Source organism: Netta rufina (assembly GCF_964035555.1).
Source record: "Netta rufina genome assembly, chromosome: 2".
Taxonomy (NCBI): domain Eukaryota; kingdom Metazoa; phylum Chordata; class Aves; order Anseriformes; family Anatidae; genus Netta; species Netta rufina.
In genome coordinates, this window is record NC_140124.1 from 154,579,324 (window position 1) to 154,606,725 (window position 27,402).

At 39.1% G+C, this 27,402-nt stretch overlaps 1 protein-coding gene across 3 annotated transcripts in view; it reads right to left on the reverse strand.

The window, feature by feature from the left end:
• TRAPPC9 (trafficking protein particle complex subunit 9) overlaps positions 1–27,402 on the reverse strand; it is a 451,894-nt gene that overhangs the window by 177,779 nt on the left and 246,713 nt on the right. Inside the window, exon 22 of one of the 3 annotated variants that reach the window (XM_084281392.1) lies at positions 16,493–16,548. The exons of the other annotated variants lie outside the window; for them this stretch is intronic. Within the exon in view, the coding sequence (XP_084137518.1) occupies positions 16,493–16,548 (56 nt within the window). The remainder of the gene's footprint in view (positions 1–16,492; positions 16,549–27,402) is intronic. 3 annotated transcript variants of the gene reach the window in all.

The window sequence follows — 27,402 nt, forward strand, 5'->3', positions numbered from 1 at the left end:
AACAAGGAATTAAACTGATGTGACTTTTGCAAGATGCTCCAAACCGACTAGGGCTCCAAGTCAAGACTGCCAGCTTTGAAAGAAACATTTCCAGAAGCTAGAGAATAATCTCCATCATCTGAAAAGCAAACCACAGTTTTTCTTTTTCTTATCCATAGGCATCAGGGCTGTTCCCCTTCCCAAGGCTCACATGTGCAGCACCGATCCAGAAGACCTTGGGCCCTGCAGGGAGCCACAGGCTCATCCACGTCGGTACTGGGAGCGTCCTCTCGATTCCCCATTCTCCCTGGAATCCTCTCACCACCTTATCTTGGCTTTATAGGTTAGATAACAGCAGTTAGCTTACTTTAACCAAAAATATAAACAAGTGTGAACATGGAAGACCATTAAATGCTTAGCAACCTTCTAAAACCTCATCTGTTACTCAAACACAAGCTTCCAGAGATGTAGGGTTTTGCTCCCAGCACATCTTAAACTGTTACTGGAAAGAGCTTCTAAAACCCAAAGCCTTCTGAAAAGCCCTCGGGTTGCCAGATTCCAACACCAGGCTTAGCAGTTTTGTTTTCCTGTTCCCTCTCATTGATCCTCAGATGTTTTCCTGTAACCTTAGCATGTGGTTTCTGAAGAAAAGATAAAAATAAAGACTTTCTATGTTAAATCCATGCAGTTTAGCACACGTCCTGCTCCTACTGATAATGAACAGCTGAAAACAAAGACATCCATGTTCTGCAACTCTGCAGGCACTTAGAGTGCAGTAGGAAAGCTGACGGTACTGAGCTCCTTGCCCTTACACGTAGCCTGTGTGTTAATAAAATGCAAAACCAGAAATAAGCATACAGGAAAGGAACCAGGGTTCCCATCACTCAGGTCAACTTGCCTATGAAGAAAATACCTACTGGGTAACAGAACCCTAGGAGATACTTTGGCAAAGAACCCGTGTGAGGACACCTACTGGAAAGAGAGCAAAAAAGGATCAGAAATTGCTAGTACAATGAGTCAAAGCAAAGGAACAGCTCCTACCAGCATTAAACCCTCGTGCTTCAGTTTATTCCAATTGCACAGAGCAGCTACAAAAGGCAGATTTTGAATACTTATCAGTGAGCTGGAACAGCAGCAGCTTTGCTGTGCCGCTTCCATTTAAAATCATCATGGTTCAAGAAGTCACTCAAGGACGGAAAAGGTATTTTGAGAAAAACCTACAATCTTTTAAAAAACTCAATTTGATCATCCTAATGGCCAACGTCAAAACCAACATCTTTCTGGATGATATTCCTGCCAAACACTATTTATCTGAATAAGAGTAAAAACACCATCTCCTTCTGTATGCAGTAGACATGCTGTTAATATCTACCTGTTTTTCAAACTCCTTGAAGAGGTTGAAAGAGCCAACTATGTCCTAATAAAATGGTGTTCGCTCAGGAGGACTGTAATGAGAATTTTCATCATCATGTGACAAAATTCAGAAAAGCTTTTTGTTTGTTAAATGAGAAGGTATCTTACGTGCTCTGCTTTATATCTTCATATTTCACTAATTTAACAAAATAAAGGCCTTTTGACATCTTTTTCTTTTTCATTTCTTTTTTTTTTTTTCATCATATAAGGAATCAATAAAGAATAAAGGCATGGAAAGTTAAACAAATCCCGTTTTGATTCCATCAGCTTCCAGAAAGTCATTAAATAAATTCATCATTGCCGAGTTTATTTAGCAGTGATTATTTCTAATCCCAGGAGAGCAAGAACTGACATTCAGATCACATGGGGAACTGAAAGCCAAACAGCAGCTGAGCTTTCTTGAGCTGCAGCTCACCAAGATGCAGACGTGAGGAACTAGGACGGCATTTCCAGCATTGTTATGTTGCATGATTTGTACCGTAACATACAATAAGCAGGTTTAAGGAACATCCTAATTAAGATATATTTCATTAAGGTTATTTGAGTCAAAAGTAAAGGAAACCACTTGGTTTATATGCGAGGAAGGAAGCCAAGGAAGTCCTGTCCTAAACCTGTGGCATCACCAATTCTCTGTTTTTAACTGCATGATATCTTCCCCATGAAGACATTTTCCATTTTCCCTATATTTTTATAGCTTCAATTTTCATTTTCCAGCAGTACTAAGAGACAACGTTGCCTCATGTGCTGCTTTCAGACCTTTCTGCATCTTTGCTTTTCAGGGCTTAGAAATAAATCTCTACTTTCTCTACTTATAAAATCTCTACTTAATAAATCTCTACTTTCTCAATACCCTTTCGGACAATGCTGCCCTTCAGGAGAGGCGCTGAGCATGCAGGTGGTCACTGCCTCCCAGCTGCTGCTTTCCTCCTCCACTCCCAAAATCAGGCTGTCCTAGCAAAAGAACTGTCTAAATAGGAAATATTTAAAAAGAAAATCTTTCTAGATTCTTAACAGTGCATTAAATTGAACTTAATGCTTTTAGAAATAGATGTAGAGTGGTTTTATCTTATTGTAAGCGATCTTTTTAAAATGAAATAATCTATAAGCAATACGCTTACCGTCACTTCCTATATTTTGATTTATGAACTTTTCTATACTATCACAACCTGGAAACTATAGACATACAGAAGAGGAACACAAGCAAGGAAAAAAAAAAAAAAAAAAAAAAAAAAAGAAAAAGAAAAGAAAGGTTTGGCAGTATTTATGGAAATAATCTTGATATCTGCTTGCAACATGTACATGAGACCAGATTAAAGGTCCACTCTTGGATTACTTTAAGGAAGCTGCTCCCAAAATACTGTTTTCATCTAAAAAAAAAAAAAAAAAAAAAAAAAATTAATTAGAACCAATTTATTTCTGACACACGAGAAGGACAAGATTATGTTTCTGATCCTCCTAAATTCAATTTAGTCACTCGATACATGCCTCGCAAGCAAGCTGGCACTTGCTGGCTTGGGGGCATGGTGCTACACTCAAGGATTTGTTAAGGGCAAAGTCAACGATTCCGATCGAAGACAACATCTGGCAGCCCAGGACTGTGCCGAAGCACGAAGGCTGCCTCGGACAAGGAACAAGCTGTTGCTACCAAGCCTTGGCTGCATCCCTGTGCTCCGGGCTCAAATTCCAGTTTGTGAAAAACAGGGCAATGATCAGAAGGCTGGATGTTACCATCAAAGGGAATGTAAACTTTTGCAACATGCTTTGGGTAGCAGAACTGTTTAAGAAGAAAATCTCTTTCTGAAAGGTAACATAAAGCACACATTCAGGTTGTGAAAACAACTCTTAAATCCTCATGTCCTTCACCTTTCCCAAAGGATGTTCCTTCCTTTCCCCTTCAAAAGCATCCTCAATCCACAATTCTGTCCTAAATTGTTTCCCACACCTTTTCCCAGTGCGGCTGCTGCCAACACGAGGAAGGAGCAGGGTACAACTGCTGAGCCTCGTGGTAGGGAGATGTGCTCCATGTTATGTTTCCTTTTTTTTTGCAGCAACAGAACCAAAATTGTCTTAACACGGCTTACACATAGCCAAGGTGTGTAATGTTGTCATTCTGGAGCCTCTGAAAATCTCTGTTATAAATAAGCCCAGGAAAATTAGGGAGCTGGGAGTTAGGGTTGATATTGCCTTTGGATACCAACCTGGTTCCAGTTTCCGGGGCTCCCAGGTGACAATGGGAAAGAGGAATTAAAGAGAAATGGATTTCTCCATTTCTTGAATCTCAAAGGTACTAACAAATGTTACTCCAGAACCTTCTTAGTCAAATCCAATATTACATCTCATAGAGAAGTAACCTACAGGTCTACCCTGACAGCCAGTATTATAGACGAGCAAGCAACCACAAGTCTAGCAAAACATTAAGATCACAAGGTAAACCTAATATTTTGGTATTATTTCACAGATTTGAAACCCACCTACCTCCTGTGTGTCCAAACTAGACAATCAATGAATTACTGGGAGTTGTTAAGCTGTAAATGTAATGAAAAGATTTCCACAGAGTGCAGGACAAACGGCAATGGCTTTGAACTAAAAAAGGGTAGGCTTAGATTAGACATCAGGAAGAAATTCTAGACAATTTGAGCCTCTAGACAGCAGGCTTAATGTGTAAATGTTTGAACCTATTTGTTAGGTTTACCTAATTCAAACAGTCAAGTACAGCAGAGCACAGGATGCTGGATTGCCTTTACAGGCAACTGTCTGAAAAGCTGTAAGACACCACCATACAAATTCAAGTCAAATTCAAAGAAAGACTTGTTATTTATTTATTTTTTTAAGTATTGAGACAGGTACACAGACATAAAAATAATTTGCTGTTCAGCTTCTTAAATAAGTTAAATAATAGTTGAAGTAAATGCATGTTGAAATGATTTTTAATTAATCCATTCAAATACTCCATTGTCTTATAGAAAAAAATGAGTTTTGTAAAATGACTGAGCAGTGCAAAACAGCTCAGCACCTAATTTTCCTGAGGATTTTTAGATTTCAAAAGGAAGCTGCTGGTAATGTTTTGCTGATATGTCAAAAAGTTCTATATGCCCTTTTCTAATTAAGCAAAACTTAATAGTGGGTAATTAAAGCATTACATTCTTGAAAATTAAACTTCTCTCAAAATCATATTTTCAAACAATGCACACAGCTTTTCTAAACTGAAGAGAAATCAGCAAAAGAAGCCAGCTTTCCTTACATAGCACTTACGGTTATTTTTCCACAGTTTCGCTAAAACAATGCCAATTTTAGGCTGATATCTGATAAATACTGCTCTTACAGCTCTCAAAGGTTAGCAAGTAAATATAATCATTAAAACACAGAAATACTGACATGGAGATACAACACAAGCCCATGACAGATCAATGGCTTCTGGTATTCTGCCTCCATCCTTTTTGTCAACCACAACTCCTCAATCACCAAGTATTAAACCTAATCCTGCAAAAAAACAGTTAGATTACCTTATCTATTTTGCCTAGTTTTATAACCTTTTGTTTCCAGTAAAAAGACAGGTAAACACCCCAAAACTAGAGATCATTCAGGATTCAGCATTTCTACATACATGTGAAGCCAGTGTGTTGTTTGAAACCTTGCCTCCCAAGTCTACCGATGAAACCAGCAGCGTCATACATGATTGGGACAGACTTTTAAACAAAAAAAGCATCCTGCTTTAGTACACCAATTCTTCTAAGTTTAAGAAACAAAGCTAGAGAAAAGGAATACTAACATTTCATTTGAATAAATTATTGTGAGAGTTTACTGAAAAATTGGCAGCGAGCTACCAAACATATGGACAGGCAGGGATGCTGTTTCACTTCTAAAAAAAATAAAAAATAAAAAAATCAAATACTAAAAAGATAAGCATGTTTTGTTGTGTACCACGCTGGCACAATGCTGTCCCAGCAGTAAATAAAACAACAACTCTAAAATGTAGGAGCTGCTGTTTGCACAGTTTCAGTTAGACACAGAAATCACGAGGTGTGGGTTGAATTTCACTGAGTCAGTGGATTTATGCTGATAAAAAATGCAACGAGACAGAGCTGAATGGGAACTATATTCCTGCAGGTTCAGCTATTTTCACCACCACTAATAATTCCTATAGGCCGTTGGATTGTTGACATATATTTTCCTCATTATTAAGAAATACTGACAATAACTATATATTTCCTGGAGATAAAAATTTGTGTTTCTCCCCACCTGTATGACCTCCTTACATATTTCTTCTACATCACCTTACAAGACATCTCCTGCTATCTTTTAATTTTTTGAATAGCTCATTCTTCATTCAGATTGGACCTCTTTTTAAAATAAATTCCTGCAATGGCACATCTCCAATGTGAATATTATTAGGGCTTTGGTTCACTGAGTTATCTAACTTTAATGCTTAATTTTAATCATATGAATACTCTCCCTGAAATGTAATACTTACATGCTTAATGCTAGTCATACTTATTAATAGCTTTTGTATCAAGCAGTGCCTGGAAACCTTAAGAGCGAAGCCTCGTTGTTCAGAGATACATATAGACTAAGAGATGATCTATACCTTGCAGCACCCTTACTGCATCTCAGATTAATTAAAGTAGCATCAGAGGAAACAACAATAACAACAACTTCATTTTTGTGTGTGTCATTAGTATTCACGACATGTTCAGTGAATCTAATTCTTCCAGATTCCTTATTTAGACTCAGTATTGTAAAACAGCCCCAAAAAGCCTCTAGTTAATTCGCCTAAGGTAAACAAAGAAAAGCAAACTATTTTAAATTCTTCACCACTGCACTCCCAGCAAAAAGACAAGCAAGTAGGTTGTGCATGCCGCCTAGCACTTTTTCACGGCAATTGTTCATGATAATCGGTTTCATAGAAATCAAAGACAAAAAAGATTAGCACACTCTTCCATCCACTCTCTTGAAATATTAACAACTTTTGCATATTTTCCAGCGTCCTTCTCCGGAAAAGCGAGTCCCAAAGATATGGGCATTAGCCCACTGCTACAGGTGACTTTTCATGGACCAGCTGGAATCTTCCTACCACATTGGTTCACCAAAAATACTTGGGGGGGAGGATTCAGCTCACGATCAAGACACCTAAACTGAGTCAGTTGCATGTGTGTATACCCATGTGCACTCGGTGTTTACAGACCTGTGTCAGGGAATGAAGACTGAACTGCCATAGCTGATGGTTCCAACTCAGTGAATACTCTACCAGCTCCTGCGTTTTACTGTCTAATATGGTCCAGCACTCATGCCAAGTGGTCCTTTTAAGATAAATTAAAACATGCATATTATCCATACTGTAATTTTTAATATATATTTTAACAGTATAACCTATCACACCATGTCTTTGAAACGTGTCATTGCTGATGCAGTTTTCATACATTTGGTATGATCCAAGAAACATCTGGCAATGACCGTCACTGTGAAATCTGGAGATTGATCAGCATCACACAACAAATCAGCAGAGTACCCGTCAAAAATAAGAGCCGGTCCAGCCAATTTTGGTACTGACCTGGTTATTCTCTTGCTATTAAATGCAACATTTGGCTTAGCACCTTCCTCTAAAGAAGGAAATGAACCCTCCCGTGCTTCATGCTGCGTGCTTGACAAAGTCTCTTCACTTCTCAAACTTCCCCTTGCATAAGAAGCCGCAGTTTAATACCTTCGAAGAGCAGCTGACACCTTGTGGAAAACTTTAAAAAAACATTCCATTTCCAATGAAGTTTTCATCACGGCGGTCATGGTTTCTGTTGGGTTATTTGCGGTATACAGCAGCAAACTAGTTTTTAAGGCAACACCTCTTTCAAAGGCCTCCTCCCCAAGGAGAACACAAGAACACAGTTTCTACAGCAACCAGGTGTGAAAACTTAAGTACGGGATTAGCACATAAATAAAGCAAAGTGTGAAAAAAAGGTTCTTTCCTACTAAAATTCTTCTGTAGTGAAGAACCAGAGAAAAACAGCCTCAACGAGTCTATTGGAAGAGCTATACATAATTACAAAGCTTTCTGAAAAGTTTCTGAAATTTTATCAGCTACATCAAATTACCACAAACATCTGCAGTAGTTAAATTGCATCTGAAACACCCTCTCCCTGTATGCCATAAAAATGCATAATTTTCCAAATCTGTTCTCATACCCCATTTACCTGCTGGATTTCCACTCGCAAGGATTTTGGTGCCCTTCTTCCCGACTCTGCCCTTTTCATTTTGGCAGAATTAAACAGAGTTAAAGCCCTGTTGAGGTTCAAGTGCATGAGGAGTGTGACATGTGGATAAAAAAAAAACACATTTAGAGGGAGAAAAACGTATAAGGAGCATCGCTGGGGTTATAGAGATGGCTTACAGGAGGGATATATGTAAGCCCAAGAGGTCCACATGTGCCTGGACATTGAGTTGTGCATCCAGATGTTGATGAGATGACGATAGTGCTGAGCACAAAAAGCAAGGTGCTAGAACATGTACGAGGCAGTCACGGGGTTATGCTTTTAAGCAGAGATTAAGCAGCTAATTAATTGATTAATCAAAACAATTAACTAGATGTCAAATCAGCACAGCAGCAAATTTAAACAGTCAATTAATTCATATATTCAAAAGAACAGTAAATAATTAATAAGGAATTAAAGAGTTTGTTAATTATGTGGCAGTAGATTAGTTATGCAGAAAACTAAATGAGAAGCAATTAATTAATTATGCAAAGAATCAAATGAGCCACAAAATATTTATGCAAAGAATCCATACAAATGGGCAGTTTAAAAACAGATGGGTGGCAAAAATGCTGAGATACGTTAAAAAAAATAGTTAATAAGGATCAATTACTGGTAACTGTAGTTAGCTAAGCTATTAAGAAAACCATTTGAATCAAGAATGAAAGTCAGGTCAGAAATCAATTGAGTGTGGAGAATTAGGTTATCAAATAGATTCTACAATAAAGACTTTTCCAGATGTTGGGAGTCGCTGACATTTGGAGTTGGCTGCCCCCAAACCAGGGGCAGACCTGGTTTGGAAACACAGGTCACTAAAATCGAAGCTGACACCAGAAATAGGGCTTTTTCACAGTGTTTTACCACTGCAACCTCATCGTCGCTTTGCCATCGCCCTTTACTTATGGCCCCAGTGCCGTACCCTGCCTTGCCTTCAGCTTAGGTTAGAAATGAATCAGGATTCACCTCTTATTTCATCTGCAAACTGTCATGCATACACTTGCAGTGTTAGACAGATAAATAATACATTGCACGAACATTATCTCCAAATATTAATTCCCCCAACATGCCTTCAACTAACACTGCAAATGAGCTATGTCAGGGATCTGAGAAGAAAGCTCCCTTTATGTTAGTAAAAAGGAGAGAGATGTAGGGATATCAACATAACTAGAAGGTAAGTTACACAAAAGAGACACAAACTCGTCCAAGCAGTGTCTTGGCATCAGTCAAGTGAAGATAGCACTAGGGCTCAGTAAGATATAGTACAGTGTCCAGCAGAAAGAGATATTTGGCAGGAAACGTCTGTTTTATTGCTCAGATGATTGAGATCAATTTGTAGCACACCGACTAATGCTAACCTATGCAAAAAAAATACAGCCTATTTCTGTGTCATGAAGTAATGCAGATTTTACTAGACAAGGAGGTGAAGATTGGATGCAGGAGGTGCAGTTATAAATCAGCTGGCATTCACTTACTTTTAACACAGTGGTGCCACTGGCTATCCCAGAGGGAAGCACAAATGCTTCCTTCATTTCCAACTGCGTAAAGCAGCCTGGAGACCTGACAGGGTGCCTATGTACAGAAGTGCAGTGAAACTGCATGTGCTTCAAAGAAAAAAAAAAGAAAAAGAAAAAGAAAAAAATTTAAAAAGGGACAAAAGCTGCCAACAGATTCAGGTGGCATTGCTTCAAGGCTTCCCAACAAGTGTAAGCCTCAGAGTATGGCCACTGTAAGGCTGACGGGACAAGGATTATCTTATTCCAGGACAGGAAAGTCTATCAAAGGACTGTGACACAAACCATTGGGTTTGGAGAGACCCCAAGTTTCCTCGTTCGTAGCATGGCAGGTGCTCCATATCCCCTGGATGGTCATGGGTGGGTTTTTTGGTGCCCCTGGCTTTGCTTCCCTCAACAACTGGCCATATCCCTGCGTCTACATTCGATGATGGACAGGGCCACCAGAGGAGAAATGGCCTTGCTCTCTTCTCACTTCAGTTTTCCACAGTCTTTATTATATGAACAATAATTGGAAGTTTTAGGTACAAACACCCATGGAAATACAGCCCAAAGTGCTCCACACTGAAAAACACCAAGAGCTGCTGCTGCCACCAATGACAAATAGCCATTAATATTGATTAGCAGCCAAAGTAGCCTGGGAAATCTCTTTTTCTAGAGAAATTTTCTATGTAAATGTAAATTCTTGTCACTGTTCAGACTCTACCAAGACCATCAGTCCATCACAGCGCTGCAGCCCAAGGCAAGGCAAGGCGGTCTCAACTCCTCTTGGGCTGCACGAAGCTTTGTTTGAGCTTCTTTATTTTAGGAGCAAACTTACTAATGAGCAGGTGGCTGTGCTTAATTGGTTTAACTTATCTTTGTACGTTATAACCATAATTTCTATATAATAGCAGTAACAAGTAATTATTTGGACAACAATGAAGTATTTATGACTCTCAGATAATGACACAGCATGGAGGAATACGAGCCTGGTATGACAGCAGAGGCCTCTGGAAGCTGGGACACGGGGCACAGGAGGACAGGCATGGAAGGAAAAGGCTGATGCCCAGGGACTAATGCCGGACAGCTGTAAGGAACTCATGAAAATAATAATAAATACAAAATAAATCATTTAATGTAATAACATTATGAACTATGATACTGTTTTGAGGCCAGAAGAAATGTTTTGAGGCCAAAGAATTCTTTAAATTCTTTAAATATTCTTTATTCTTGACCTCACAGACATGGGGTGTTTCAATTTTGCCCACAGGGAAGATGTAAATTGCACCATTCCCGTGGAAATCCACATGCTCACCTAACTACGATGTCAAATTATGGAGAACTGGGTTCAATGTCAGGCTTTGTGAGTCTTCACAAAGGGAAAAAAAAGTGAAAAATGTGAATGCTCATTCCCATAGAGGGGTTTCCAAGCATTCTCTAATTTACCCTTTTCAACACTTTCTTAGAAAGAAAATGAATTCACTGGAAGCTGATGAATTGCTTCTCTTTTTACTCCTTTTCATACAGCACGATACCAACTTTTCTAAGGGAAAAAAGAACTGTTAATAGTTTTCCACAACTCTGGAATTTCTCCTGAAAAAAAAAAATGTTCAGAATTTTTAAATATTTAAGAAAAACAAATAAACAGTTAACCTCTTCCCCATAAGCACATACAAGGCTTTAGAGAAGATGTTATAACAGCCTGACCTGAGGTCTACAGAAATTTTTCCTCCCAAATGAAATTCTTCAGAAGTTGTGCACAATATGGATGGAAGCACCATTTTTTAAAGCAGCAATATCCATTTTCAACACCAGAAACAACTCAGAGCTTTGCGAATCTCTACAGAGCAGAAGTGAAATAGCTAAATGGTGACGATAAGCCACCACAACACCTCTTTTGGTTTAAAGGCTAGCCTCCCGTTATTATTTCAAGAGAGGTCTCAACAGAAGCAGACAATTACCATATCTGAAAAGGCCACTGTGCTCCTTTAATAGCTGCAATGAAAACCACTGCTGGAAACCGCAACTTTATCACTCAGCCGTTTTCTGTACCTATCCTCCTCTGTGTGCCTTATGGCCCAACAGAGGTTTCCAGCTCAAGGTGAAACCACAAGAAAGTTATGGAGCTCTCTAAGACGCAGTACCAACTCCTCTAACTCTGGGCATTTCAGAGAAAATCCTTATTTTCCCCTAGTGAAGGACAGATATTTTCCTGAAAACATTTCCCCAGTAGCTTTATCTGACAAAAAAAGAGAACTCAGAGTCAGTGTTGTCAGTACCCCACATTTTATCCCAGAGTGAAAACCACCTGAATGCATGTATTTATCATGAAAGATAACAGACACGAACAGTAGACTTCTTATATCACCTTGCTGGCTCTTGGAGGTCCAGGGAGCATGTTTTCTGTAAGTTGATTCACCAAAAACCTCCATTTAGGGTGATTACCTGACAGCTTACATATACTGCAACAAAAATCAATTGTTTGTCTTTTTTTTTTTATTTTTCTGAATCATAATGCAAAAACTACTATTTAGCTATGTCATCAGAATGCAATATGCAAGCTCTTCCCATTATTTAAAGGTAGAGAATTGGGAAGTATATTCTCATAAGCATCCTCTGTTTCGGGACTTTTCTCCAGGCACTGCTATGGCCCCTTGCTCTACGACATGCCAAGGCATAAATAAAAGAAAATAAAACCAATACATGTTACTTAAAATAGTATTAGAGACGGAGAAAAATAAAATGCTTGCCAAGTGGGGAAAAAATGAGATCAATATTATTTAACACATTTCTAGATTGCCAACCAGCACAGCACACAGGAGCTTAAAACAATAAAAATACAACTTCAATGCAGTACCAATAGCGAAGAGCAACAAAATTGATCAGAAACTAAGTGAAATGCATGAAGCTTTGGTTCTCGCTGAGAAAGCTCTCTCATCCTCCCCGAGCAGATCACAGAAAAAATGAGAGTGGGCTCAGGCTTAATGCTTAGAGCAAAACTAAGAAAGCCAAGGTTACAGGCAAGGCTTTGTATCCATTATTAATGCCGAGGACACAAAATATTATTAAGATGAAGAAAAAATAATTTAATGTACAGTATTTCCAAACAGTTCAAAGATAAGAGATCTACCACATGCAAATACTCTGTCATATTCTTTGTCAAAGGCATCTCTGAATTTGTCACAACCCAATTAAGAGACAGAAACATCTACAAGAGTCAGGGAGAGTCACGAGAGATTTTCTTCCAGGAAGGCGAACCTGAAAAATACAACTGAAAAACCCATTGCTGGAGATCTCACGGTATTCGCCTCCCTAAGGACTTTCTTGGAGAAAAACACATTTTCTGTATTTATTACTGAAAGAAGTTACCTAACTGAATTTTAAGGGAAGGCTTACTTTCTTCCAAGTGCTCATTCATTAGTAAGCAAGAACAAAATCACTGTTGTATATTCCAGTTTAAGATGGATGCCCTTCTATACAAGGCACTTTACATGACTGGGAAATCATTTGTGTTCTCAGAATAAATACAGCTTTTACACACACATATATATATCATTCCTGACATAAAATAGATGACCACTTTGTCACAACTCTTAGCAGCTCAGAGCATGTGAGAAGAAGAGGAAGGCTAGTTTTCCCCAGGTATTTCTGTTAGGAAGCGATGTTCTGACGAGTTCTGAGGACTTCTGAGATGTTTCCAGGTTTTTGACAGGTCGATAGAAAAGTCTGAGCTCCTGACTCCACTGGGCTGTCCAAAAACTCAACCCACGGTGCACGTGTGCACAAACATGGGCAGCAATTCCAACTGATATCACCCAAATGTCTGTGTTGATGCTCTGATGAGTCAAGAAGCAAGAGCTACACAATGTAGGACAGGTTTTCTCCAAAAAATCCTGGACAGGAAGATGCAGGCATGTGCTATTTATCTAACCTTAAATGTATTTCAGCTCTCTCCTACCTGCCACGTTGTCAGAAGCTCTGCTGCTTTCTGTCTCTGGCAGTTGGAGGAACAAGAGAAAATGCATGGCAAACCTCAGAGGTTCTGTTTTACCTGGCCACGGTGCTGCTTTAATCAAATTCAAGCTCCTCAGCTCAGTATCTGGTGGACTGGATGAAATGTAATGCTGTACAAATCTGTTAAAATCATGGATTTGAAGATTGGGCCTGGCAGTGTGACATCGCTCACGGCAGTGCCTTCTTCTCACAAACCAAGACTTTGTAACGTGTGGAAGCACAGCATCTAAAATGCTCCAGATCTCCAAACGGCCTCCAAACCTTTCCCGTTAGGCCCTCTTTATTAGTATGAAGGAACACGCATGCCAAATGCTTTTATTGCTTTGCTAATCACCTTTATTGATATTTGCATGAAACCTATTTTCTCAGTCCATCTGGTCCTGCTGCTCATTTATAAAGTGAACTCTTAATTCTGCCTTGTTAGAACTGGCTCATATGGAGATAATTATGTCAGCAAAAACAAAGGATCGTGATTTCTAACGGAGAATGGGAAGCAGAAGCTACCAGATTTGCTATTAATGTCATTCCCAATAATCCTTAAATAGAACTGTTTGCACATACAGGCCTTCTCAGGATGTATTGACTGCATTAACAAGTCAGAGAAATGTTATGCTGAACCAAAAAGCAAATCTTTTGAAGAAAGAATAAAAATATTCTCTCTTCTAACCGTTCTTGGACACAAGCAGAGCAATAAGGAATGATGTGAGGTGTTCAGAAGACACCACGTTGGTTTTGCTACCCATGAATGCACTTTGCAAAAGCCACAGGGCCATCAGACAACGCCTCACACATGCTTTAGATATAAAAACGTAACCAGAGCTCTTCACAAATACCATCTCTGCAAAGGCATACAACAGATCTACAACAGAGTTCCTCGCAGTTGTTATTTATAAAATGACTGGGTGTAACCAGAAGGTCCCATTCCTGTGTGGCCAGGTTACGTCTCTTTATTTAAAGTCAAAATGTGTGACTTCACAGAACTTTTGCTAGCCGATCTTTACAAAATATTAATCAATAACTTGGCTAACTCAGTGTACAGTCTGCCCTGGGTCTCTACTGGCACAAACCCCTGCCACACCTGGTGACCCTCCAATGATGAAAAACCCTCCAGAAACCCTTCTAAATAGGGAAATCGTAGAGATGTTGCTTTTGTCTGTCTGAATTTCAAGCTGGTCGTTGAGCAATGATTTTTTTCTCGAGTTCCTGTACAGTTCAGGTGTACTCACATACCGGACAAACTTCAATACAGGTAAAGTGAGGCAATGGGGATCCCAGTACACATCCACAAGAAAAGGAGAACAAGACTGAGATTTACTTGAATGCTAATGTTGACTGGCAAATGAGAAAGGCACCCTGAAAGCCTCGACGACCTAGAACCAGACTATCTCGCCTTGAGACAGTCAAAGTGCCAACAACTGGAGAAATCAGAATACTGATTGCCTAATTATTTAATAATTTTTAATATCCTAAACTCTGTCTCCTCTATAACGTGATGGGAGCAGCTGAAACCTTTGTAGTCTGCCTTTGGTCTCATTGCACCATGATGAAACTAAGATTCAGTCTTGCTTCTCTCATCCTAAACCATATGCCCAACCCCATTTTTAAAATAAAGAAATATATTCAAAAAGGGTCTGAAAATTCCCTCAGCTAACATCAGGCCAATTCATGAATCCATTAAATAAGTTGCAGTAAATTTTTCATTGAGAAAATAAAGTGACGTACATGAGACATTTACTACTTCATGAGTAACTTTCATATATTTCTAGTGTGAAACTTGTTTCGATTTGCAAAGATGAATGCTTTGATTTCTCCTCTTTGCTTAGTAACAACATGCAGGGTAATACAAGCTGGGAAAGTCGGCATTTTTCTTTGAGCAAATTCTACCCAGCAGGAGCGAAATCCTTAACTGGAGAAAATCAGCATAATTTCTTGAACATTAGATGCTCAAGAAACACTGGGAGTCTCACCTTTCTGAGAAATTGTGAAAAATTAGACCTTTTTTTTTTTATTATTATTATTATGTTCGCCTGCAGAAAGTTAAATTTGATTAGGGTAATCAATATTGCTTGGAAATTGTGATACATAATACCAAAGTAGTTTCTTTCCTAGAAAACTGAGAATGGAATGAATGAATGAATGAATGAGGCACAGCCGCAATGCAGTGCTTCTTCCAACAGCTCGACCTGCAAACTTCCCCACCAGTTCTCTAAATAGCAGCTGTGATTTCTTTTTCTAATTACAATTCACTCCCTCTCCCCTCTTCCAACCCCAAACTAATTTTAACATAGCTTCTTGTTAATTAACTACGTTAATTGGTAATGCTTCTTGGCAAATTTAGCAGGTTTCTGCAAGCACTGACTCTAATATCTACGTCTAAATGCATATTCATTCTGATAAAATTCATGAAAACTCCCTCTGCTCTTTGCAGACTTCTCATAATTCAAAAACCGATCTCTAGTACCTACAGCCTGGCTGCGAAGGCCTAGAAAGTTCTGAGAAAAACACCACTGAATACACTACAAGAGAGAAATTAAATAAGAACATCCCCTGTTGTAAAGCTCTATTCCTCAGGATACTCTCTCCTGAGGGTCTTTGGATATGTCATACTTGCTAATTTCTGAATTATTAGGGAAAAAAAATAAAACACAAGTGCCAACTAATTTCATCCAGCTCTGCAAATATATTATTAAATGCTGAATCTTCTCTGAGGTTTGGTATTTAATGAATTAAGGGGTCTGAGTCATCTGCAATGCCATGGAGCTCTCTACAGGCCGCTTAATTTAGCCCAAACCATTATTGAATCAATGGAAACCACTGGAATTTAGCATCCCTGAAAACTGTTTGTTTGTTTAGGTACCTAAATATTGGATTCTTCAGGCCCTAAGCTAACCACAGATCTCAAAAGGCTGGTCTTAATTGTTGTATGTGAGCTTTTTAAACACTGCTTTGTACATTACAGCTGTGGAGCGGCGCTTTGTCACAACAGCAATGTTTTTTACCAGGATTTCAGAGAAGGAAATTTAGTATCACCTCCCATTTAATTAGCCAGCATCTCGTACCCCAGAAGCCCAACACCTTGCATACAGAAAGTGCCATGGACCTGCTCTGCAAACAAATGCATATGAGATACAGTGCATGGGAAATATTTGTGGTGCGTTGCTGCACAGCTCAATACTCATTTTTTGCAATTTGCAGGATGGGAAAGGAACTACTGCAGGATCCCCTCTACTCTCCTCTTCCCCTTCCATGTTGTGTGCAATCTGGAGCATGCCAAAGGGTTTTTAAAAAGCCATTTTCTGGAAAATTTCATGCTTCCCTGCCATGCTGTTCACTGCAGGAGTAATTCTGCAGTACCTGGAAATGAGTAACCTCCCCCAGAAGAGTGGAAATCACACCATGCAGTCTTCCACCTGAGGAAAAAAATATATTAATAGGTATAACCAGCAAGGGCCATCCTCCCTTCCCTCGCTGCTGCTGTTCTCAGTACACGACAACTTGCCAGGCATATCTGCAGTGAGGTTTGTTAACCATGGCTCTGCAAGACAACTGGTGAGAAGAAAAAAAAAAAAAAAAAAAAGAAAAAAAAAAGAAAGACTTGAAAGCATCTGAAAGTCAGTTTGAAATAAATCCTGCAGTCACGTAATGCTGCACTGGGTCCTGGGAAATGAGAGCTGCCAACTCTGCTACCAGTAACTGAGTAAACAGAAGAGTGAAACTGCTGGAAAATAACTGCTAATAGGACCGGGAAGAAAGTGCCAACCACATTTGTAACAGGAATCACAGCCACAGCAACACATCTGCCTGACCTGCAGCACAACGAGTAGTTCACAAGTCTAGTCCATACAGCAATGAAGAGCTCTAAAAGCTATAAATCTTACAATCATTCATTCCAAAGCGACAACCGTTACCGAGCCAGAAAGGCGCCACCTCTAATTTGTCTCTGCACCTCTCTAATAAGACATTTATGTCTTAATTTTAATGCATGTTTTAAAAAATACAACGTTTGCACTGTCTTCCTATTTAACATTTAAAGGGAATGTTCATGTCTTTGCGTGCAGGTTTACTTTGTCCTTGGTGTACTTCTGAAGCTCTTCCTCCTCAAATCCAGCATGGGCCCTTCTTTCAGAAGCTCTATAGAGCTGGGAGCTCAGAGCTTCTAGAAGAGAGAGGACCAAACTAGCATCAGTACCAGGGGAAGATACAATAGTGGAATAAAGCCCACCTGGATTCAAAATTGTTCTGCAAAATCTTCTTTACAGCTCATCAGCCCATAACCCAAACCAAGCTTACTCAATATGCTACAGTTCTAACCTACAGTGCTGGTAAGAGCATCCAAGTATATCAGCAAACCAAAATTAAGTGCTAGTAAAGGTAAAAAGTACTTACTAGACGCTAACAGTAACACAACCTTGCTGGAAACATGAATACCAGTTGGGATTTTCCAGAAGTGTGTCACAGCTGCATATGCCTAAGATCAGACTTCCCCAAAATTTTCAACATACAGCCACTAAGTACTCCATGCATTGTGCATTACAGAAAAGCTCTCCAAATTTAGGTATGATGTATTACCTTCGTAAATGTTAAAACACCTGTTTCCACACTGAAGTTCCTCTGTGCCAGAATCCTAAGAAACGTACCAGCCTTCAAAATTAATGTGGATTTTTCTCTAATGAATAGCCATACGACACAATCTTTTGCATAAGCAATATTTCAAGCCCTCAACTTTTGTTATTTTGGCTTTTAACTACTTCCAAGATGACATAAATTCAAGTCCTAAAACTAATAAATGGAGCCTCCAGGGGTTCCACCTAAATCTTCCTAGCACAAAAAGGAAACGATGAAAGAAAAGCCAGCACATGCAGCCAAACTTCACATATTCAGTGAGATACCTTGAATTTAAATACATATTATTAAATAGCTGCCATATATTTCTGTTTCTTAGCTAGCAAAGAACTTGCTGAGTAACTGCTACGCTGCACCTGATCTATCAAGAATACCGAAACATCTTGAATTCGGTAAATCTGTAGTTTGGCAAGGAAGGGTAACAGCAGCAAGCAAAGGCAGGGCCAGCAAAGATTCAGATTCCAACTCTGTAGTAAGCCTGGGTAAATTCATTTGATAGCCTGTACTGAAATGAAGGCTACCTGGACCTTCCGCCTGTTGTCACCAATCAAAGCTTCACAGAAATTAACAAAAATAAGCCTACAGTACTACAAACACCTCTGTCCAGCTCTAAACAGCATATTCCTTATGGTCATTTACAGAGTCATACTCAGTTCTGCCAAGTAATAGAAAAACATTATTTTTTGTTGTTGTTTTAGAGTTTGTAGGAATGCTAAGAAAAAATATGAGGTATTTACTTAAAATGTATGTGGGTAGATTAATCAGAGAATCATGGGGAAGATTGGAAGGGACCCAACAAGGACCATCAAGTCCAACTCCTGGCTCCACGCAGGACCACCCAAAAATCAGATTATATGTCTAAGAGCGTTGTCCAAGTGATTCTTGAACTCTATCAGGCTTGGTGCTGTGACCACTGCCCTGGGGAGCCTGTCCCAGTGCCCAACCACCTCTGGGTGCAGAACCTTTCCCTAACCCCCAGCCTGACCCTCCCCTGTCCCAGCTCCATGCCGTTCCCTCGGGTCCTGTTGCTGGCCCCAGAAAGCAGAGCTCAGCGCCTGCCCCTCCGCTCCCCTCCTGAGGGAGCTGCAGGCCGCCATGAGGCCTCCCCTCGGCCTGCCCTGCTCTGGGTTGAACAAACCAAGGCACCCCAGCCACTCCTCATATGTCTTTCCCTCCAGACCCTTCACCATCTTTGTTGCCCTCCGTTGGATACTCTCTAATAGATTTTTGTCCTTTTGAAAAACAAGTATCACACAGGAGGCACACTTAAAAAGCAGCAGTGTTTCAGAGGATAGGACACCCTACCCTGTCTACCAGCACTGCTACACAAGTCGTCCTCAGATTGACAGATTTTGGTGTTCTGTTAAAAAAAAAAAAAAAATAGCAATCTAATTATGTTGATGTATCTGGTAAACAGCTTGCACCATAGCCATTAAAATCTGTTGCTGCAATACTACTAAAAATTATTTCAATATGAACTTTTGATAAATTGTCTATGGTTTTATTCTGCCACAGTAGCATGGACTATTGTCCTACTTAAGGAAATACAGCAAAGGACATTAAATACAGCAGCATTGATCAGGCAAAGTTTTAGCTTTGAAAAAAAGGATCATAAAACTGAAACATGTCACCATTACTTCATTCTGATAGCCAGACTAGGGCCATAGAGCAAATCGACAAAGGGAAATTGCTCTTATGTGCATCTAAATATGGGGAATATCAGATGATCAATAGTTACTTGTTTGCTATTTTTCTGTCTAATGATTCATAACACAGTAATGTCTGCAGCAAAAAAAAATCATTGCACAGCTTCATAAACTTTCCTTAAAAATGTCAATTTGCATTTATGAGCGATATCTCACGGCTGATGGCCATTCATCATTAAATCCTCATTAAATCCACAAAAAAGGGACCGTATAGGCCATGGCCACACAAATCTCTCACAACCCACGGCCTCATAGAGCCTAACCAAGATGAAGCCTACAGCAAGGGAAGGGAGGTCTTCATCTTCAGCCCCCGATCAAGGCTCTTTTCACGGGTATGACAGAAAATGACCAAATTCTTTACCTACAGATCACTAAAATGCTTCTAAAATAGAATGAATTTGGGATATTGTAGGGGGGGGAAAAAGATTGCTCAAAGTACAGCTCACCAGTTTCCACAGCAGAAAAACACCCAGGGGACCTGTGCAGTTGAAAAGAGCAACACAGTATTTGGGAAGGGCCTGAGTAGAGTAGGGATGAGCCTGGCTGACATCGCAAATTCTTTTTTTTTCAGAATAATGAAAATCAAAAGCTTATTGTGAAAAATTGTAGTGTTGCATAATTTAGTGATGATGGGGTGATAAAATGGCAGCTGAAATTCAAAGGAAAGAAAATAGGTATTAAATATAATGTAAGAAATGACAGGTTCTTAGTCATTACCACCCAAGAAGGAGATCTCAGATATACACTAGACAGCTCTACGAGAAGTGCGAAAAATACCAAAAGAAAACAGCACGTAAAACATTAATAACGAATGGGCTTGAGAGCAAGAGAGAAAATACTGGTGTGTCACTGCACAGAACTCCATGGTGTGCCCATATCTCAGGCTCTGCAGACAATACCACCTCAAATAGAGCTGAACAAGAAAAAACTGGGTGACAAAAAATATGAAATATGGCACATCTAACAGGAGAAGGAAAAAAAAAAAAAAACAGTATTTTGATATTGCAGCTGGTAAAATAAGACAACAAAAGCATCTGACACAGAAGTATAATATCACGAATTATAAGGTAACAATGAGGAGGGAACATTTCTTTCACAGTTCCACACAACACAACTGGGGCACGAATGAAGTTATCGAGAAATGTAAAGTAAACCACAGAAAGCCCAGCTGAAGGACTTTCACCACAGGATACTGCAGGGGCCAAGAGCATAGGAGCTGAAAAGGAGTTTACCTTGATTTGTGTAGGATTATACCATTAGCAGCTATTAATAGTTCATTGTAGCTGCAGTTGAGAAAGTCCTGCTTGTTCCCAGAAGCTAGGAATGTAAATCCAGGACATGTATATGGGGAGGATGACTTTAATGGCCCTGCTCCTTGCACTCCTTCCCCAGCCACCAGCCATTTTATAAGACAACTTGTGGGCCAGACAAGTCCACGTCCTGCACGGCTGCTCCTATCACTTCTCTGTGCAAGTAAGCAAATGCCTGATGTAGGTCACAGGTAGATGAGAGCATCCCAAGGGGAATACAATTTACTGGAAAATGGAAAGGACACAATATATAAACTGCCGTCCTCCTTCCCACTCCCATCTTCCTGCAAAGGAGAACGTGACTTGATATACTTTGTAGTTAGCACAGAGTTCCTTCTAGTTTAATACTCAAGTGCAGCACAATCCCTTTACTTTCCTATTCAATTTACTGAACTTCAGATACCACAGATATATCTTCCCCCTCCTGGAGAGCTCCAGACGGTCGCTTCTTCTTTCCCAACAGTATATTTAAGGGTAGAAATATACTTTATGATACCAAATTGTCTAATACTTACAATCTGTTTCTGTGTAGAAGGATCATTTTTCCATGCAATATTAAAGGATAAATATAACAAATAGTGAAGGCTGGATAAATAGTCTCCTCTCCCAATTTAAAATCTACAGCATTTTACACAGAAGTAATTTTAACTGAAAGGAAAATCTAAGTGGTCATTCATCATGGAGAAGAAATGCTGTTATTAGTCTCCAACTCTAACAGATGAAACCTATAAGAGACCATCACTGTTCCCAACAAGTCAAAAATACTTTTTTAAAGTATTGCTATAAAATTCTGGTGCTCTGCACTTTCATTGTGACACCTTCAGGAACCACAGTTTCCAAGGAAATGTAAAAACTGTGAGACGCATTCAGTAACATGGACACCTCACACGTCATTAACTTCTGTTGACAGTATTTTGTTCCCCTCTCTTTCTTTAATAGTATTTTAATTACGGAGGCCAATTTCAAAGTATCAGTTTTCAAAGCTTAAAGTATTGCTAATGCCTAATAGGTCTGCAGACAATATTCTATAGATGATTTCAGGATTTGTTTCTGATGTAGCAGTTAAGAACAGATGCTGAAACAATCTGTAGGTATTTTATAGGTAACTACTTCAGAAAGATGACAGTTAAAGGACACTTACCTGGAGACTGCTCAAATCCCCATTTTTTTTTTCTTTGTAATTAATGTGCAAATTTAGAGGCAAAGTAACAAAAAAAGAAGTAGGGATGATGGTACCATATCTGTGTGTCAGTGTGGTTATGCTTCTGTTTTTAATAAATGCCTTTAAAATGCATCATTAGAATTTATTTACAATTTTGTTGGCATCCTAATGGAAATATATCTTCTGAAGGGATCCGAAGGAAAAAACGACAATGGTGAGAAACTTGATATAACAAAGGCAATGGACATTGCCCAAAAAAATAAGAACAAAAGGATTCAAAAAATCAGAGGATATGCAGAACAGTCTGTTCCTAGATGCAAGAGGAAAAAATAATATAGCCAGAAAATATAAACTATAAGACAGTAAAACAAAAAGGAAGAAAATCATAGGCACATGTAAACCTAAAACCAATCATCTGAAGATAACCGTGATTCAAGCTGAGACAGTCTTTCAAAGTTCTACTTCACTAAAAATGAATTCCACTAAGCGTTTAAAAGTGCGAAATTTCAAATATTTAAGTTTAGTAACATAGCAAATCTACTTCTATTCATAAAAATCCCACTATCATTCAAAATATTCTGTACCGGCATATTTATATGGTAATAAGGTCAACCAACTTAGAATGTGGTTAAGAAAAATGACTTTTTGAAGTATCTGTTTTCCAATACTACAACAATTCTACGTATAGCTTCCAATTTGGCTTATCTGGGTCGCAATTGTTCATCACACAATTTCAGAGTTCATTTTTTCAGTAGTCTTTAATAAGATCAATCACAACGTAAATTTCATTGCAACTACTAATAACTACTAAAGGACTAGATGAAGAGGTACTTAGGAATGCCAGACAAGGAGAAGGTAATGTCTCTCAGAAGAGTTAACAGGTACCTAGAAGTCTATAATAAAATTGATGACTTCAAAAGGTTTTATACTAGTGAAAGATTTTAAAACACAAGTCTTAAAGTTTTATGCATACATCTGATGGCAGAAGGTTAAAAACAGTTGCAAACTTTCATGGTTTTATGCTCCCTCAAAAGCAAGCTAGCCAGATATATAGAGACTGCTCTGAAGGATTACTGCCTGATACCTACACCCTGACAAAAGAGGAGAAGCTCTCTTACATATGACTGTGATAAGTAATGAAGTTAAAAAGATATTAAAATAAATAGACTGTCAAATCACCTCCAGCTGCCTTTTTATCATACTGCATCTGCTGAGTTAGCATCAGGATCAAGGCAGTTCTTAGGAGGATGAGGAAAAGCCCTAAGGTAGAAGCAAATATTAATTGATTGATTTTGTGTTTAGGCTATACAAAAAAGTTTTCATATGCAAATGTCCACGCCACTTTGAAAATGTGAATGTGTGAATTCTCCATTTCAATACAGCATAAAGAGGCACGATCCACCAGGCAAATCTTATCTTGAGAGACTGCGTACAGAGCGATTTAAAACATTCACGTGGAGAGTAGAGGTTTCCTACAGGCCACAGACACCAAATTGTGCCTGTTAATGACAAAATTCTCTAAGTCCCTAAGTTTTATTTGAAAAGCACTTTAGTTTTCTGAACAATTAGGCTGTAGCTTGTAGTCATTTTACAGTCAATATTTATATGTCAGTACTGAACTTCACCAACAGCAGTTTCAGAGATGTGATGTTGTCGATATAGCTCAGAGCAACTCCCACATTACCAGAATAAGCACGTTTTACACATTCTCTGCACAGAACTTTTCAACAGTATAACATTATGCTGTGTGATTAATAATTTTAGGTGGCAATTAAGAAAAGACAGCTTATTCCCTAATTCCAGGAAACACCATTTCATCAATTCACCACAGCGTGATGTCAAGGCCATCTTAACATGGCCAACCCAACCAAAACCCAACACTTACCAGCTAAAGTAAGACCAGAATTTCATCTCTGGGAAGATCAAACCTCCCCACAGGATGGGAGACATTCCAATGCACAGAAACATCCAGCAGCTGTAGAAGTACTTAGAAATGCACTGGCCAACATTTGAAAGGAAATCAGAATGGTTTCATTTTAAGAAAATAATTCTCGTATTTTAGTGATATGAAGGACAGTGAGGAGCAACTGATATGAAGGAGCAGCAGGGTGAAGTTCCCCTTCACCACAGCTACCTCTGGTGTCTCCCAGGAGTACAAATATTCAGTAATTAAAAGGGCTGAACCAGCTCCCAGGGCCAAACTCACCATCTCATCATCTTAAGACTGCCAATAAAGATGACAATTACAACTACATGCAACAGAACAAGATATGCTCTTGTGCAGCACAAAATAAGATCATAGTTGATTTCAAAGTGGTTGTCAGATAGCTAATACATTGTAAAGGGCTTTCATCGCTTTGATTTGGAATACAAAAGAATAAACTGCACGCACAAGCTTTCCGAGCTGTTCTACCACCACTCAACCCAACTGCAAGGTTTGGAAATGTAGTGAGCACGGTATTTATTCAAAGAAGCAAATAATACTGTAAAAGATACGTATGCTAAAGGTATTAATGGCATCCAAAAGCCTCAACAGTGCAATTGCTAACTCATAGCACACTAAATGGAATAATGGAATAAGCATTTCCCTTTGCCTTCTCCAGCCAACCTGGTCTACTCTGCAAAGTGAAAAAGCACGTATTACCTGCTTAACTTACTGTCAAATATAAGCTGTTTTTAAATACGGGGCAATTAACTATTGAAAATAAAAGGTACTGACACTATTAGAGCTTTATCCCCCTGGCTGCGTCGCTGTGCAGGTAATGTGCGGTGGCTGCAATTTCTGTTTTACAGAAGAAAGCCACGTACCCCTCAAGGCTGCCACAGCACAGCTGCTAATTCTGAATACCTCTCTTACAACTGGATCAGTAAACTCCAAGCGGGGATAAACAAATAAGGTAGGTGGGGGATTTAAAAAGGCAAGTGAAACAGAAATAGAAGTCTTTTTTTAGTAAGAAAAGCCTGGGGGAGATCTCACCACCGCTTTTCCCTGCTGAAAAATGCTATTTGCTTTTTAATTAAAGCTTTTGCGGTTTCTTTTTGCAGCCCAATTTTCACTGAGCAGCAGCACGTCTGCGGAGATGAAAAATGCACAGAGTAATGAATTTTAGATTTGGAAGAAGTCAGCTCTAGAAATAAAAAAGGCTTCCACACGTAGCCAAGATTTGAAGGTGAAGTGATTTAATGGCTGACTCGACTCATTATAATTATCATTATTCATGTCGTGGTGCCACCCAGAGGCTCTGTGTTCGGCACCATACTAATAATATACTCTCAACAATAAATCTGTTTGCAAAACTATGCAAGGATGTAAGGGACCAGGCAGACTTGAAGCAAGGGGAAGAGTGGATGCATGGGAAGTAGATGGGAAAAGAAACTTCAGCAGGCAACTACCAACACATTTGTCAATACTGCTTTGCTTCTTCAAACAGGAAAGCAAACTCTGTAGGGTGAACAATTTGGCATAGTCTATATTGAGTCAAAAATAAAGAGCTGTATGACAATGCTAGTGTAATAGAATAGCAAAAAACAATTTGGTGCTTCCAGTCAAAATCTTCAGGCTTTTAACCTACGTTAGTTTATTCCTTTCCAAGTGACAAAGTAGGCTTTCTTGGTAGCATATTTAGCAAAACTCTTTGCTGACAGTTGCCAATAACCTTTCTCATTCAGGAAAACCAGCTCTTTACGTAACTCTCTAAATTAATAATTAAAAATAATTACAAATTCTGATTAGACATACCCAAATATGGTACGTGCATCAGAGCAGTGGGATGGGGCACAGCTCTGAACGTACAGAGGAGGTGGAGGTGTCAAGCTATTGCCTTTTATGATCTCTCAAATTCCCCAGGTCAGACCCTTCACTACGTCAATCACGGAGCTCGTGTAGTCTTCTCCCCAAAATGTAGCTGTGATTCAACTGACATGCAATGACAGTTTCTTACACTGACAGAATTGACCCCAATTGCAATAAAAAAAAAAAAAAAAAACACCAGCAACTAGCTGTGATGCCGTGGATGTGGACTCCGGAGCTTTGCAATGCTTACTTATTTTCATTAGCTCTCCTAAAACTCGTTTCAAAAGGCTATTTACATCTATGATGTGAAAAACAAGAATCAATTTGTTTTAACTTTTGTGGTAATCAGATCCAGCTGCAGGAAGAAATAATTACATTAAAATAATTCTAATTATTGAACCAAATAGCATGCTACTTCCCAGGTACCTTGGGGCTCATTGTAGGTGAGTAAAGCAGAATATTCTACATTTGCCACGAGAAAACTCAGCAGTAGTGATATTAATGTATATTTTCTGCTTCATTGCCTTTGAGTGTATCACTGCTCATCATCCACAAGGCTTTTTCAGCCCATATTTGTGCAGTCAGAAGTCTATGAAGTAACAACAATCTCTAGGAGAACGCTGAACCAGACCTCCCTCGATGTTTACCAAAGACACAAGTCTCTTTATTCTCAATGGCACAGCACTTCTGGTTAAATAAAACATAACGGCGGTCAGTAATTCCCAGTCAGCCCTGTAAGGATACAAGGTCAATTATTTCATCCTTGTAAATTAAAGACTGGAAACAGCACACCAAATAACTAAAAGCCTAACAACAGGCAGGCTGTTTTCATTACACTTCATATCAATAACAGTTGTCAAAATGAAAAGAACTGAATTCAAGCTTCATTTGCTTCCTACAAGCCATTAGTAAATGTGTAAGTTTCTGTTTTGATAGGCAAGGGAAGCCTTTATAGTCTCATAAATGTAAAAATAAAAGATCTAATTTATTCACTCATCAGCAATGGAGGATATAGTTTGACAAGTTTATGTGCCTGAGCACACACACACCAATTAAAATGGTGAGGATGGGTGATCACGTAAATTTCTGGTGTACCACATATGGCAACCCTGTGAGATTGTCATGAAAATTAGAAGATCTTGATCCTGAAGAAGACATCTGCTCCATCTCCTTTCCCCACAAGAGGTTCTTGCTACACCTCATCATTCCTGAGGCATTTCTGCCTCGTTTGGTCTCCCAGGCTTCCATGGCAGAACTACCAGCTCCTCACTTTACAATCTCCTCCGTAATTTTGCAATAAGTCACTATTATTCCAAATACCCTGCCTACGTCTCTTTTCCTGCAACTTTATTTCAACACCTGTTTTAACCAGAAACATTAAAGGTCTTATTTTTGTTCTTATCTTTTACAGCAGACATAACAGAGATCTGTTGTATTCCTCCTGGTCCACTCTCAGGTTAAGTAACCCCAAATCTCTCATTATTCCCTCAGATCGTGCTGTGTAGATGTTATAACCATGACATCTTGAACGTACTTCGAATTCTCTATTACGAGTCTGTACCCTGCTGGAAAGGCATTAGCAGAGCATTAACAAAGTCCTCCTGCCTGTTCTTCATAGAAAAAATCTTACTTTTTTAGTTCAGTTCTTGAAGTAATTTGGAATTTTCATT